Here is a 15,062-nt window from a genome sequence, read left to right as displayed (position 1 = left end):
ACTTTTGTAAAATGTACATTTAATTTTAAAACACATACTGAGTCCACATCCAAAACAAGACCTGTCTAAAAGTGAACTATGGAATATTACACAGTAAACTTCAATATTTCTTTATTATTGTATGTATATACTGCACTTATTAGAATTTAATGTAGCTAGACAAGGGTCATCAAATACCACAAAACAGTGCTGACAACACAAATATTCATCACAGGTTGAACATCTCTTATATAACATGTTTAGGACCAAAAGTATTTAACATTTTAGAGATTTTTTGAATTTTGGAAACTAGCAAATAAAACAAGTTATTTTACGGATTTCATCTAAATACAAAATCCATTTATGTCATGGAGGCATATTATATGAATAGTATGAAGGTACTTTTACATAACCTTTTAAAATATTTTTGTGTCCTAAGTAGAACTTTTCACTTGTGGTCATATTAGTGCTTAAAAAAAATAACACATTTCAGTGTTTTCACTGAAAGTCCCAATCTTATTCATAATTAGTTAACTGCTAAGATTCTTCAAGCATGACATATATCCTTCACTTTCAATCTCCTACTATATTCTCAGTATAAAATAAGGCATTCCTCCAAACCCAATAAACCCTCTCAATTATAAATTTTAAACAATTTTTTAAACCCTTTGGTACACTCCGTTCTTTTTAGTTTAATATCTTTGGCAAAAGAATTAGCCCAATTAAGTATCCAAATGTCACGGTTTGAATGACAGTGGCCCCCATAAGATCATATACTTTAATACCTGACTTTCAGTTGGTAAACTGTTTGGGAAAGATTAGGAGGTGTGGCCTTGTTGGAGGTGTGTCACGTGGGGTGAACTTTGAAGTTTTAAAAGCCACACAATTCCCAGTTAGCTTTCTCAGCTTCCTGGTTTTTGCTTTTGTTTTTTTGGTTTTTTTTTTGGTGCAGATATATGCTTCCAGCTACTGCTCTGGGGCCATGCCTGCCTGCCACCATGCTCTTCACCAGGATGGTAATGAACTCTAACTCTCTGGAACTGTGAACCCCAAATGAAACATTTTCTTATATAAATTTCCTTGGTCACGGTGTTTTGTCATGACAGCAGAAAAGTAACTAAAACACCTAATTAATATAATTTTACAATTTACTTTCTATCATACCTTTTCAATTGCTAGAAACTATAAACAATTTCTTGATTCTGATCTCTTCTTATTATCATGATTTAAAACCCAGTGTTCAACAGTCTGCTATGACTTTTTTTCCCTTCTGTTGTTAGGGAAGAACCAAGAGTCTTACACACAGTAAACACACATTCTACCACTAAATCAAGCCCTTAACTCCGAAGGGTTCTCTGCCTAGGTTGGTTTGTTATTGTTCAAGTGCTATGGATAGAGCCCAGGACATTTTCCATGCTTAGGCACACACTCTACCACAGAGCCACACTTCCTAGGCCTTTCTGTGGCTTTCATAGTCAATGTTTAATACATTGAGGGAACAAAAACTGCATTATAAAAAGAATGGTAGAAGAAATGCAAAAATGCAAATTGTATGTTTCCCTACATAAGTAAACTTGACAGAATGGTTATCAATGCCCAGATAAGACTAGTGACCACTCCTGCCCTACCTTGGAGAAACACTAACAACCATCTGACTGGCAATTATATGTGCAATACTGAAAATGTAAAGTTTCTCTTAAGGTATCCATTGAAACTAGCCCTTTATAAAGGGGTGGGGGATTATCCTGAATGTTAACACTCTTCAGAGTTCAGAACAGCATGGTTCCTAATGCCTAAGGTAGGTATAAGACTCCTAAAAAAACAGGTCTCAACTGTGTTACGGAATAATATTTTAAGATGTTTATTTATGTGTTTAACATGTGTTTATGCTGTGGTTTATTTGCTTAATGACACAAAGATGTGTTGCATTCTTTTATGTTGCATTTGTTTGACTTGTAAAGCTGTGTTGTTTTGCCTGCCTAAAATACCTGATTGGTCTAATAAAGAGCTGAATGGCCAATAGCAAGGGAGGAGAGAGAGTAGTTGGGACTGCCAGGCAGAGAGAATAAACAGGAGAAAAAGAGAAGAGGAGGGAGTCAGACAAGGAGGAGAGGAGGATGCCAGAGGCCAGCCACCCAGCCACACAGCTAGACACAGAATAAGGAGGAAAGGAAAGATATGCAGAAATAGAAAAAGGTAAAAGCCCAGAGGCAAAGGGTAGACAGAATAGTTTAAGCTAAGAAAAGCTTTCTAGAAATAAGCCAAGCTAAGGCCAGGCATTCATAAGAAAGAATAAGTCTTCATGTGATTATTTGAAAGCTGAGTGGTGGGCTTCCAAAGAGCTAAAAGTAAAGAGTTTAAAAAAAAAAAAAAAAAACACCAACTATGCAATTGGGCAGTGGTGGCACATGCCTTTAATCACAGCACTCAGGAGGCAGAGATAGGTGGATCTCTCAGTCTGAGACCAACTTGGTCTATGGAGTGATTTCCAAGACAGTAGGGCTACACAGAGAAACTCTGTCTCAAATAAACCAAAAAAGGAACCAATATTATTATTCTTCGTTTTTTCTGTGTGGTAATGCAATATCTCTTATATTCTAAGAGACTGGAACTTTTGCTGGACCTCATAGCCAAGGCTAATAATACACCTTCAGGTCTCTTACAAATTAAGACTGCTAGCCCACTGGACTCCAACTTTTGCTTAACCTGCCTGTAAGAGAAACTATAACTAATAACCAACCTTACTTGCCTTGGATTTACCATGTAATCAACTTTTACAATGCACAGCTGCAATTTTAAGTTACATACACTTCCATGCCTCTAACCTAGATAATTCATATGTATCATTTACTGAAAGCAGCAAATACAGAAGTTGAAAACAACTTCTTAAAATCTGTAACAAATTTTCAAAGCAACCATTTATGAATATTGGTTGATAAACAATGTATTTATCTGGGTCAGCTGTGATTAGTTGGAGCCAGTGACTTAATCCCTTGTAATACTCGTTTGTGAAGTATCCCATTCCTTCCCCGTGTGATGCATTCTATGCTGTTCGATAAACAGAGTAAAGCCCTTTGCTGGGGACAGATACCACTCACATACAGACACATACACAGCTCAAACAACAGACATACACAATTACAGATACAGAAACAGACAGACACATAGAGGGACAGACTGATTCACTGGACAGCCTTCAGACAGGCACAGATTCAGATGCATACAAGAGACAAAAGTATGGAAGACACAGTGTGAAGCAGAAAATTCAAATCTGGACTTCCTCTTGGTTAAGCAACTCCAAGGAAAAGTGTTTTATTTCTTTCCTTAATGAGACAATGATGCATTACTGGTAACTCACAATTAATCACTAATACATTATAATCTAAACATTTCTGAGTCTATATTATTTTACTTAATATTTTGATCTCAAGTTATAGCCATTTTCCTACAAACAGCATAGATACCTTCATTCTCCAAAGGCTTCTAAAAACCCACTGTGTATAGAGATCACATTTTCTTTATCCATTTGCCTGTTGATAGACATCTAGACTGAGATTCTACTTAGCTATTGTGGATAGAGTAGCAACAAGCATGGATATACAAGGATCTTTATGGTATGCTGGCATAGAGTTTTGGGGCATACATCCAGAAGTGATACAGGTGGGTTGTATAGTAGTTTCATTTTTAATTTTCTCAGGACCTTCTTATTGGTTCCATCAAGACTAGATTAATTATATTCCTATCAGGAATCTATATATTAGCTACATAAAGATTTATGGCTCCCAAGATTTCCTCTCATTCCATAGGTTTCTCTTCATTCAATAGTTTCATTTGCTATACAGAGCCTTTTAGTCTCAGTCAATTCCTGAGCTATTGGAGTCTTTTTTTTCCCATAAAAATCACACCTTTACCTTAAAGCATTCTCCCTATGTTTTTCTGTAGAAGCTTCAGTTTCTGATCTTACATTACAAACTTTGATACAGTTTCATTTGTTTTTATATGATTTGAAGCAGGAGTCTAATTTCACTCTACGTGTAGCTTTCCCAGGTCACTTGTTGAAGAAGCTATGTATTCTCATTTTGTTTTGGTATCTTGGTGGCATTCCTTCCTTCCCTGAGTCCTGGAATAGTGTAAGGAGCATAGGTGCAATCGGCAGTGAATCCATCCAGACCTGAGCTTTTCTAGTGGAGGGACTTATTACTGTCTCGGTATCACTGTTTGTAATATATCTGCTTATATACTCTTGGTTTCATTTTTAAGTCATGTATGTCTTGAAATTTATCCATTTCTTCTAGATTTTCCAATTTATTGGAATATTGGTCTCCAAAGGTGCTCTAATGATCCTCTGATTTTTTTTTTTTTTTTTTTTTTTTTTTCTGAGACAGGGTTTCTCTGTGTAGCTTTGCGCTTTCTGGAATCACTTGTAGCCAGCTGGCTCGAACTCACAGAGATCCGCTGGCTCTGCTCCGAGTGCTGGGATTAAAGGCGTGCGCCACCACCGCCCGGCAATCCTCTGATTTTTGTTGATGTCTGTTATGTTTCCTTTTAAATCTCTAATTTTATTAAGTTGGGTCTTTCATCTGGTTCATTTGGCTCAAGGTTTGTCTATTACATTTCATTTATCTTTTCAAAAAGTCAACTCTGTTTCACTGATTTCTTGTTTTGTACAGAGAGAGAGAGAGATTGAGAGATTGAGAGAGAGATTGAGAGAGATTGAGAGAGAGAGAGAGAGAGAGAGAAGAGAGAGAGAGAGAGAGAGAGAGAGGAGAGAAGAGAGAGAATGAGAACAGCAGGCTGGCCTCCAACTTAAACCCCAGATCCCCTGTGCTCTAGATTGTGGGAGGGCTGCACCACCGACCTGGATCCTCCTGCAGGGTTCTATTTCCTAGTTTGCCTCTCCGCTAGCATCTTAAGGATAGTGACTGAAAGTTAATCTCTGTACCTACATTATCTAGCACAACAGTTGACACACTGAACACATAACAAATACTAAGTGAACTCTTAAATTAAGAACTAGCTAACAATCCAAGTGAAAGAACCAGCAGCCTAGCTTTCTAATTCTATGCCTTCTGATAAAATCATGTTTACTTATACTTTTTAACCTATGTTTTCAAAAACCTTGCTGGGCAGTGGTGGTACACACCTTTAATCCCAGCACTCCAGAGGCAGAGGCAGGCAGATTTTGTAAGTTTGAGGTCAGCCTGGTCTACAGAGTGAGTTCCAAGACAGCTGGGGTTACACAGAGAAACTTTGTCTCCAAAAGCCAAAACCAAAACCAAACCAAACAAATAAACAAAAAACTGTTACCATAGAAATGTTAACTTTACATTTCTACTCAGCTAAGTTTATTTTGAGAAATAAACAACTGACATACAAAAAATTTATCTTAGGAAATGTAAACAATAATACCCCTTCCCCAAAGTCTTAAACAAACCATACTAATTTTAATTGAACTTTATTTCAAATTACCTCTGGAAGTCCATTAGATGATACAATTCCAAGTGAATTCATAAAAGGGATAAAATTTTTGAAATAAACATTTTTCACCTGAAAAATATAGCATTCAAATATATACATATAAGATTACAATAATAAGATATATTAATATTTAAAACAAAGTCTAGTCTTGGTAACTGTTCACACTAAAGTATTAACTGACATTTCCAGTACATTCAAACTAATGGTATTGATTTATAATTGTTCAATTATTTACTTTTAAATACAGATTTCTGAGCATAAAACAGTTAAAGTGGAAGACTGTTAATGAAATGGGATCCATTGCATAAGGCGCACTAAAACCAAGCTTTTAAAGTTACCCTCAGGAACAGATCACTGGCTGCTCCACAAGTGCAGTGTACTGCAGAATTTCTAACTACTGCTCTTCTCTTACTCATTTTCTTTTCCAAACATTAGTCTACACTTACTGATTTTTCTTCCTAACAAATAGTACATTTGTTTTCTAATTAGTCCACACTTACCTGGGATATTTAGTAGTTAATCAATTAGTATAATTAACCAACAGTTATATGTCCATAAATGCTATATTTAATCAATTGTCAAATAAAATACTAAAGTTTTTATTAGCTATACTTGAACCATAACTATGTAAACATTCTAAATTCTAAGAACAAATTCCTTAAGATGAAAACTTTATTTATCCTAATCCTCAAAGTAAAATGTAACTACTTATGGTACAAAAAATCCAGGTAATTAGAAAAACTCACTTACTACTATCTGTTCCCTTACTACTAAACAGCAGAATTGAGATAGAATTATTTCAGCTACAATTGTCAGCTTATTTATATGTGGTAACTTGTGATTCTAGAAAGGTGAAAAGCAACCATTTAGGTTTCTATATAAAGTTAATATAAACACAAGAGATACATATTCATGACATTAGTAAGAACCACAGTGGTAAGGCATACATATCTTGGAAATGTTTCTAATACTTAGAATTTTAAAGATTTAACACTTCACACATCTGGTGAGATGAATTGTAGACAAAATTTCAACAAATAAACTATGAGAGAAAGAATCTTTAAAATGAACAGAGACTCTATGTCAGATGTTCTAAACTTTAGCAAAGGATCAGTAGGTAATGAGTAACCATTCTCTGGAAACACGTTTACTCATTACTATAAAGTAGCGGGGTGCATTATTTGTAAGAACCTTTCAATTTCAAATCCTAGACTCTTGGAGAAAATAAGTAATTACTATGTGTGCATAAGTTCTCTCCAACAGTTATTAACATCTGATATAGTATTTGGAAAGAGAGTCATAACAGGCTAAGCAGAAACTGAATGTTATATCACTCACACTAAAGTGAAACGAAGGTTTCTTGGCAGGGTGTTTTAAACACTAGGGATATTAGTAAATTCAAGGGAAAAGAAGAAGAAATATATTTGAAAACTATTGTCTTCATGATACACATTCAGTAATTCCAGAAGGGGATATTCTCTTTAAAAGCTAAGTAAGAAAGTATGAAAACTAATTTTTTGCAAGTATTTTGCTCCTATAAAATTGAAGTGGTCCTAATTAAATAATAAAAAAGCATGCTCACAATGAAGAGAACGTATTTTCAGGCAGACTTTGCATATATATCTACTTCAACTGTTTTAAAAAAAGAGTCAGAGAGCCGGGCAGTGATGGCGCACGCCTTTAATCCCAGCACTCGGGAGGCAGAGCCAGGCGGATCTCTGTGAGTTCGAGGCAGCTGGCTACAATGAGTTCAGAAAGGCGCAAAGCTACACAGAGAAACCTGTCTCGAAAAAACAAAAAAAAAAAAAAAAAAAAAAAAAAAGAGTCAGAGAAATTACCTCATCTATATTACATTCATGTTCTTTACAGAGAACTTCAATAATTCTTGTATCATTTTCTAGTTGTTTTGCTATCCGGGCACTCCTGTTCTGACCTCTTCTGGGTGTTCGAGGTGAACCATTAATGGGTATCGCAGCTGTTTCTGTAAAAATGGTAAATTAGATAAGAACAACTGTACATTCTATACTGAAAAAAAATTAATGAAATTGGGCTGGGGATGCAGTTGAGTTGGTAGAGTACTTGCCTATAAAATTATGAAAGCCTGGATTCAATTTCCATCACCACATACACCAGGAATGCTGGTACATACCTGTAATCCCAGCATTTAGGAGGCAGAGGAAGAGTCACAGTTCAATACCATCCTTGTCTACATAGTGAGTTCAAGGCCAGCCTAGGTCACATGAGACCTCTATCTCCAAAACAATTACTTAAAATTAAATAAATAATAAAATAATAAAATGACACATTCTAATTATAACTAAGACAACATTAGAAATAATCCTTGTAGAATTTTATTCCACTTATTATGGATCACTACATAATTAACAATTTAAACTTATTAATTAATACCTACTGGGTCTCCCCTTTGTTTTATAGTGCTGGCAATCAAATCCAGGGTCTCTGTGAATGCTACACAAATGCTCTATCACCGAGCCACGAACTGTTCCTGAATGCCTGTTGTGATGTATATGCTGTTACTAGTTTTTACAACTTACATTTTTCTTTTACTCCAAATGCCACCCCTAAAATGCTATATCCCATAAACTCAGAGAAAGCCTGGTAAACAGATAATTTATAAATTACTTGTAAGTGTATTCTACTCAGTATGCATGACCAAAACTATTTCCTGGGCTGGTGAGATGTCTCAGTGGGCAAAGGCGCTTGCTGTCAAGGCAGACAATCTAAACCTAGTTCAGTGGTTGGAATCCACACAGTGCAATGAAGAACTGACTCTTGCAAGTTTCCTTTAGCCTTCACACCCAGGCCCACACACAATCCTACTACCCCACAAACAACACTAAATAAGAATAGATAGTTTTCTCTATTTTAGATCCTTAAAATGAATAACCAAATATTTATGAGTTCTATTTATAAACACAGTATAAAATGTTTAAGTATTAGCAAATTACAATGTATTCAAAAGTTGTAGTGGAGGGGGCTGGAGAGATAGATGACTCAGTGATTTAGAACACTGGCTGCTTTTCCAAAGGACTCAGGTTCAATTCCCAGTATCCATATGGTAGCTCACAACTATGTGTCCAGTTCCAGGGGATAGGATGCCCTCTTCTGGCCTGTACAGACACCAGGTACATAAGCATATATGCTGGCAAAAGACATGTACACATGACAAGCACAAACCATCTCCTCTGATTATTTAAAGAATAAAGCATCAGGAAGTGAGGGGAGAAAAGTGGAGCACTGTTTTGTGTGACAGATCAAAACCAGGACCTTCTGTGCTCTACCACTGAACTACAACCACAAGCCGGGGCAGCACGGTTTAGAAGTGTAACAAGCCAGGCACAGTGAACGGTGCATGCCTTTAATCACAGAGGCAGAAAGACCTCTGTGACTTTGAGGCCAGCATAGCAACATAGCAAGTTCCAGGCCAGCATGGGCTACATAGTGAGAGCCTGTCTCAAAAAAAATAATAAAATAAAAATAAAAAAATTACAAGTTTATCAACCAATCACAAAGTCGAGATTTCATGTAAATTTTGACTCAGTCAGAAAAGACACTTCCACTGAATTTATGAGCTAACTGGAAATCTGAACACTTATAAAGTATTGGTGAGCATTAAACAGTAACTAATAGTTTTCAGATGCCATAATAGTACTTTCTTTTTAAGTCTTTATCTTTTACAGATACATACACCAAGATGAAACCATATACAAGCTGGAGGAACCTGTGGGATATGAGGCTACAGATCGGTCATAAACTGTCTTCTGAAGTTGATCATAAGTACACGGAGACAAGCTACATCTCTTTATTTGAAATCCCCATCACAAAAGCTAATTAAAAATTTACTATACTCAGTCAATTCAGCTTCTCATGCTTGTTTCTCTTTAACAATGCACTTAAACAATGAAGTACAGATCTGAATTATCTAAAGAAGAACAAAGACATCAATTTGAATCAAGTGACACAATACACCAATTTCTTATTTTATTTTATTTTATTTTATTTTATTTTATTTTATTTGGGGGACAGGACCTCACTCTGAAACCCTCCTTGGCTGTCCTGAAACGAGCAATGTAGTCCATCTTGTCTAGAACTAACAGACTGACCTGCCTCTGCCTTCGGGGACTGGGATTAAAGGCATGCATTATCACACCAGCTAGTACACTAACTTTTAAAGTTTCAACATTGACATAAACAAGTGAGAAAAAGGCAGGCAAAAGAAACATTTAAAGGATGCAGAATTTTAAGTCTATTTACTATTTGCTATATATTTTAAAATTTCTCCTGCTTTATATATAGTTTATGCTAGTTTAAGTTTTCTGTCTCTTGTTTAATACACTGTCAAAATTCTCCTGCAGATTTCATTTTCCCATGAAGTCATTGTTCACAAAGATGAATTAGGCTTCCCTACTTCAGCCTCTTCAACAGCATGCATAGACTTGACATTTTGATCTCTTATCTATTTTAGTACTTTTATTAGCACTTTCATCATTTCAGGAGCTAGGAATCAGCCTGTCCTCAGCTAAGTTTACATTTCCTGCTGTACAAAGTGATTTCAAGGTCTTATTTTTAAGGTGACAAAAAAAAAAAAACACCCAAAAACCACAACCATAAGCTTATCTTTGCTTAATGCTATCTATATCAGCAATAGTTACTTTCATTTAAATACTTTTCCCATCCTTCTCACTACCCACTGAAACAGTATCAATTACTGGTTATACAGAAAAATCAGTTATATAGCATACAATATCCAATATTAATTAAAAACTTAAATTGCTACTACAGAATGCCCCACCCCTTTCTCAGGAGTGATGGATCAAATCTCTGTCTTGTCTTCTGCTCTACTTTACTACAATTCCCTACATCTTCAAGGGAAACCTTTCCCCAACCTTACCTACAATTCATTTCAAATACTACTTCTTTTCTATTCTATTTAGCCCTCCACTGCTACTACAAAAATTTTCTTTTTAATTTTTAAAATTTGTCTCATGTGAGGGACATATTTAAGTGAGTGTAGTGCCCAGAAAGTCCAGAAGAAGGCACTGGATCTTCCTGGGGCTGAAGTTACAGGAGGTTATGTGCCACCCAACATGGGTTCTGGAAACTGAACTCAGGTTTTGGTTTTTCGAGACATTTCTGTGTAGCATTTGTGCCTCTTCCTTAAGCCATCTTTCTAGCCCTTGTTTAAATTTTTGTTATTATTATTGTTATTATTTTATTATTATTGTGTGTGTGTGCATGCATATGCATGAACACTGGGGTTCCAGCCACCTGTGAGTCAGAGGACTTTCAGAAATCAATTCTATCCTTCCACCAGATTCGGCATCAGACTCAGGTTTTAGCTTGAACAATCTTGGGCTTTACCACCACCCACAGCTTCCAGATTTTCTTGAGTGCGATCACAGTAAATATTAGATAGGAGGATTTATTGAGGAGAATATCGTGGAATAAACAATAGAAAATAAAGGATAGCCTGAGAGGCTGAACCATTCCACGGGCCGACTGTCTCTGGTCCAGGTTTTATAGAGACGCAAGGTGGAGCAAAAGACTCCTCAGACAGCAAGTGCAGACCATCTCAACACCTCACTCAGCCCTGTCCTGATCATCCTCTATTCGGAACTGCTGGGTAAAGCTACGAGGAACCCCAGAACAGGCTCCCACATACATCTCACTGGTCCTGAAAAAATTTTCCTAGTCTCTGGACCTCCCAAAACATTTGCTTTGTTTTGATTAACCCAGAGCACTTCCTACTACATTCACAATTATTTGTTCAACATTTTATCTTTTTCTGTAACCCACACTACTTGAAGGTTGCCGTCATTTGAATCTGGAAATGTCCAGACCCATGTGTTACTCTCAGTCCCCAGCTTGCAGCTATCAGCAGAGTCTAAGGAGCTTGAGGATGACCACAGTGCATCTCTTGAAGGATAATGGGACTTCACCCTCTTCCTACTCTCTTCTACAACTCCAACGGAAGGTGAACAGTTTTACTCCACTGAGGGTGTCTACCCTTACTACAGACTCCAAAGCAAAGAGGCCAATTGACTGTGGACGGAAGCTCCAAAACTGTGAGCTAAAAATAAGTTGATCACATCTCAATAAATTGATCACAACAGGTACTGTCATAGTCAAGCAAAGCTGAGAGCAAAAGGCACAGTCCATTCCTAACTAATGTTTTTTAAGTTGTATTTATTTATTTATTTATTTATTTATTTATTTATTTATTTATTTATTTATTTAATGTGCATTGGTGTGAAGGTGTCAGATCCCCTGGAACTGGAGTTACAGACAGTTGTGAGCTGTCATGTGGGTGCTGGGAATTGAACTCACGTCCTCGGGAAGTCCTCTTAACTGCTGAGCCATCTCTCCAGCCCCCTGATTAATGTTTTATCATCCATTCAGTTTTAGGACTACAGTAGACCTGCAAGATAGTCAATAAGGAACTGCTGAAGCTAAAGAAGAAGAACATTACATTGTGTACAATACTTACTGTATGGTTCTCTGAGTAATGCAGGAGGCGAGAACTTAATAAAATAGTCAACTACACACAGCATTAACTGAAACGAGATTACCAGATCATCTTCCATTTGTAATACTTCTCCTAAAAATGAAAAAGATCCATATTTAAACATTTTAAAAATTATATTTATCTATTACTCACTTACCCATGTGTGTGTGTGTGTGTGTGTGTATGCATGTATGTGCACATTTGTGAGCATAAGTGTGTGTGTGCGCGCGCGCGCGCGCATGTACTATAATGCACGTGTGTCAGTCAGAGGACAACCTGCAGGAATTGGTTATCTTCTTTTACTATGTGGGTCCCAGTGACCAAACTCAGGTTGCCTGGTTGATGGCAAGTGTCTTTACATGCAAAGGCATCTCACTGGCCTCAAGATTCACATTTTTAAGAAAAGTTAGAGATTGGTACCTTTAAGTCAGAGAAAAATGTGAGTAATGGTATATCCATATGCTCATTTATTTGCTAATCACTGGAGCCATAATAAAGACTTTTCTCCTCTTTGCAAAAAAAAAAAAATGAAAAATGAGATTTAAGACATAAATAAAATTTGAAATTTAGGTAGTGTTACTCTACCCTCAGAACTTTAAGATTAAGGGTTATAATAATTAATTCTTATTAAAATCATTTGGCATGGACCAGGTGGTTGGTGGCACATGCCTTTAATCCAAGCACTCAAGAGGCCGAGGCAGGCGGATCTCTGTGAGTTCAAGGCCAGCCTGTTTTACAAAGTGAGTTCCAGGACAGTCAGGACTACACAGAGAAACCCTGTCTCAAAAAACCAAAAAAAATTAAAAAATTACTTGGCATTACCTTTTATAAAATTTACTTCCTATTTTGGTGTGACCTATAGAACTTACCACTTCCAGAAACCATGTTGAAGCATGATAATTTTTCATTCTAAATATTTATAGAAAGTATCTCATATGCTCAGTTTAACCCCTCACAAAATATTACACTAACCAAAACTATCAAGAAATAACAAACTCAAGTCAGGTGATGATGGCGCACCCCTTTAATCCCAGCATTGGAAGGCAGAGGCAGGCGGATCTCTGTGAGGCCAGTCTATAGTCTACAAAGCTAGTTCCAGGACAGCCAGGGCTACACAGAGAAACCCTGTCTCAAAAAAACAAAACAACCAACCAAAAAACAATAAACCAAACTCAGAATATAATTATAAGGTCATCTCTAAATAATTATTGAACATAATATCCTAACAGTTTGTGTAACATACATACATATGTAACTTAAAATAATAAGTTTATGTAACATGTATAGCATACAATTACAAGGCTTGTAGAAATAAATACAAATAATAGGTACCTATATATAATGTAAATTGTGATCAAATCCAGAAAATGCCTATTTGCTTATGGCTCTTTATTTTTAAGAAAGACGTGTAGGGGTCAGAAGACTGCTCGTGGTTAACAGCACTTGCTGCTCTTGCAGAAGACCCAGGTTAGGCTCCCAGCATCCATAATGGTGGCTCCCAAGTGTCTGTAATTCTCAATTCAAGGAAACCAATGCCTTCTCTGGCCTCCACAGGTACCAGGCATACATGTGCTACATATACATATGTACAAGCAAAACACTCATGTGCAAGATAAAAATAAGTATTTTTTTAAGTAAAGGAGAAGTTTGATTTGATTCACTTTCTACCTTTGGGTTTCTGCTAAGCTACTAACAATAACAACAAATACTGCAACTCTCAAAATGTGTGAGAAAATGGATAACCCTGTATCAGGTGGGTGTTTTAGGTCCATATGTTTGCAATGAGTTCAGTGAAGAAATATCACAGAGGGTGTAAACAATAGAGAAGAAATGTGTGATATGAAAATGTCACTAGAAAACTCATTAACTTGTATGCTAACTAAAAGTTAGCGATGGTGAAGGAACAGGTGAAGTTTGTTTTCAGGCATGTCCAAGTCAGAAGAGCAGAGGAAAGTCAGACGGACAGCCTCTCCACTCTAACAACCCTCGGAAGGGGAAACACACATTAGCCAAGTGCCAGCAGTAGCAACACCAAAGCTGGAACAACGCTCCAGCAGGATGCTCATCTTTTTCGCCTTCTGGCTTGGAGGGAGAAGTAACTGCTAAAGAAAATAAAAGGGAAGTAAACCATAATGGCTGGCTGCCCAGCACAGACATTCCAGTATACTGTGCTGACTGGGAAAAGAGCGAAATATAGCATTCATTTAACAAAGATTCAGAACCTCAAAGGCTCATAGCACTTCAGATGAATTCTCTATCCTCGCCCTTACCTTCTGACTAAAAGCAGTGTAACGCCAGTTTACAGTACACTGTAATTCTCTGGGGAATACTAACTAACCCCACATTAAGTGTAAAGGGAATGAAGGGAGGGTCTCTCAAACTACCTCAGAGAAAACATTAGCCAGGTCGGGTGGTGGTGGCGCACACCTTTAATCCCAGCTCTTGGAAAGCAGAGCCAGGCAGATTTCTGTGAGTTCGAGGCCAGCCTGGTCTACAAAGCGAGATCCAGGACAGGAACCAAAACTACACAAAGAAACCCTGTCTTGAAAAACCAAAAAACAAAAAAAAAAAAAGAAAGAAAAAAAGAAAGAAAGAAAAAAAAAAAAAAAAAAAAAAAAAAAGAAAGAAAGAAAAAGAAAAAAGAAAGAAAAGAAAAGAAAAGAAAACATTAGCCACATGTCGTCTCCTAAAATGTAAAGCATATATAAAAGAAAAAGTAAACTCTAAAAAAGGGGGGAAAATCAGAGAATCTAACAGAAAGAAAATACTTTGATAAACAAACAAACAAATAAATAAATAAGCAAGCCATCCTGCATTATGGTGAACTCCCAGTGCTTGGGATGCCAGGCAGAAAGATCACTATGTCAAAGGTCGTCTGGGTCATGTGTCAAGAACTTGCCTTAAAACAAATGAACAAACAGAAGCTCACTGATTTCAATTGATATAAAAACAAGGAGTCAGATGAGTTAAGAACAAATTAGGCACAAATAACACCATTACAAAAAGAGTTCAAATCAAAACAAAAGATAGAAAGAACCTACACAGAATCCAAAGCTGGGGCTGTAGCTCAGGGACAGAG

At 36.7% G+C, this 15,062-nt stretch overlaps 1 protein-coding gene across 2 annotated transcripts in view; it reads right to left on the bottom strand.

Annotated features, from left to right (window-relative positions):
• Rb1 (RB transcriptional corepressor 1) overlaps window positions 1–15,062 on the bottom strand; it is a 138,300-nt gene that overhangs the window by 76,864 nt on the left and 46,374 nt on the right. For both annotated transcript variants that reach the window (XM_028877648.2, XM_028877647.2), the window contains exons 7-9: window positions 11,966–12,076; window positions 7,296–7,438; window positions 5,449–5,526 (exon numbers count right to left, since the gene is read on the bottom strand). In XM_028877648.2, the coding sequence (XP_028733481.1) occupies window positions 5,449–5,526; window positions 7,296–7,438; window positions 11,966–12,076 (332 nt within the window). The remainder of the gene's footprint in view (window positions 1–5,448; window positions 5,527–7,295; window positions 7,439–11,965; window positions 12,077–15,062) is intronic.

This window comes from Peromyscus leucopus, chromosome 9, assembly GCF_004664715.2.
Source record: "Peromyscus leucopus breed LL Stock chromosome 9, UCI_PerLeu_2.1, whole genome shotgun sequence".
Lineage (NCBI taxonomy): Eukaryota > Metazoa > Chordata > Mammalia > Rodentia > Cricetidae > Peromyscus > Peromyscus leucopus.
The sequence above is the reverse complement of the archived record's forward strand: the minus strand, read 5'-3'. Positions and strand labels throughout refer to the sequence as shown.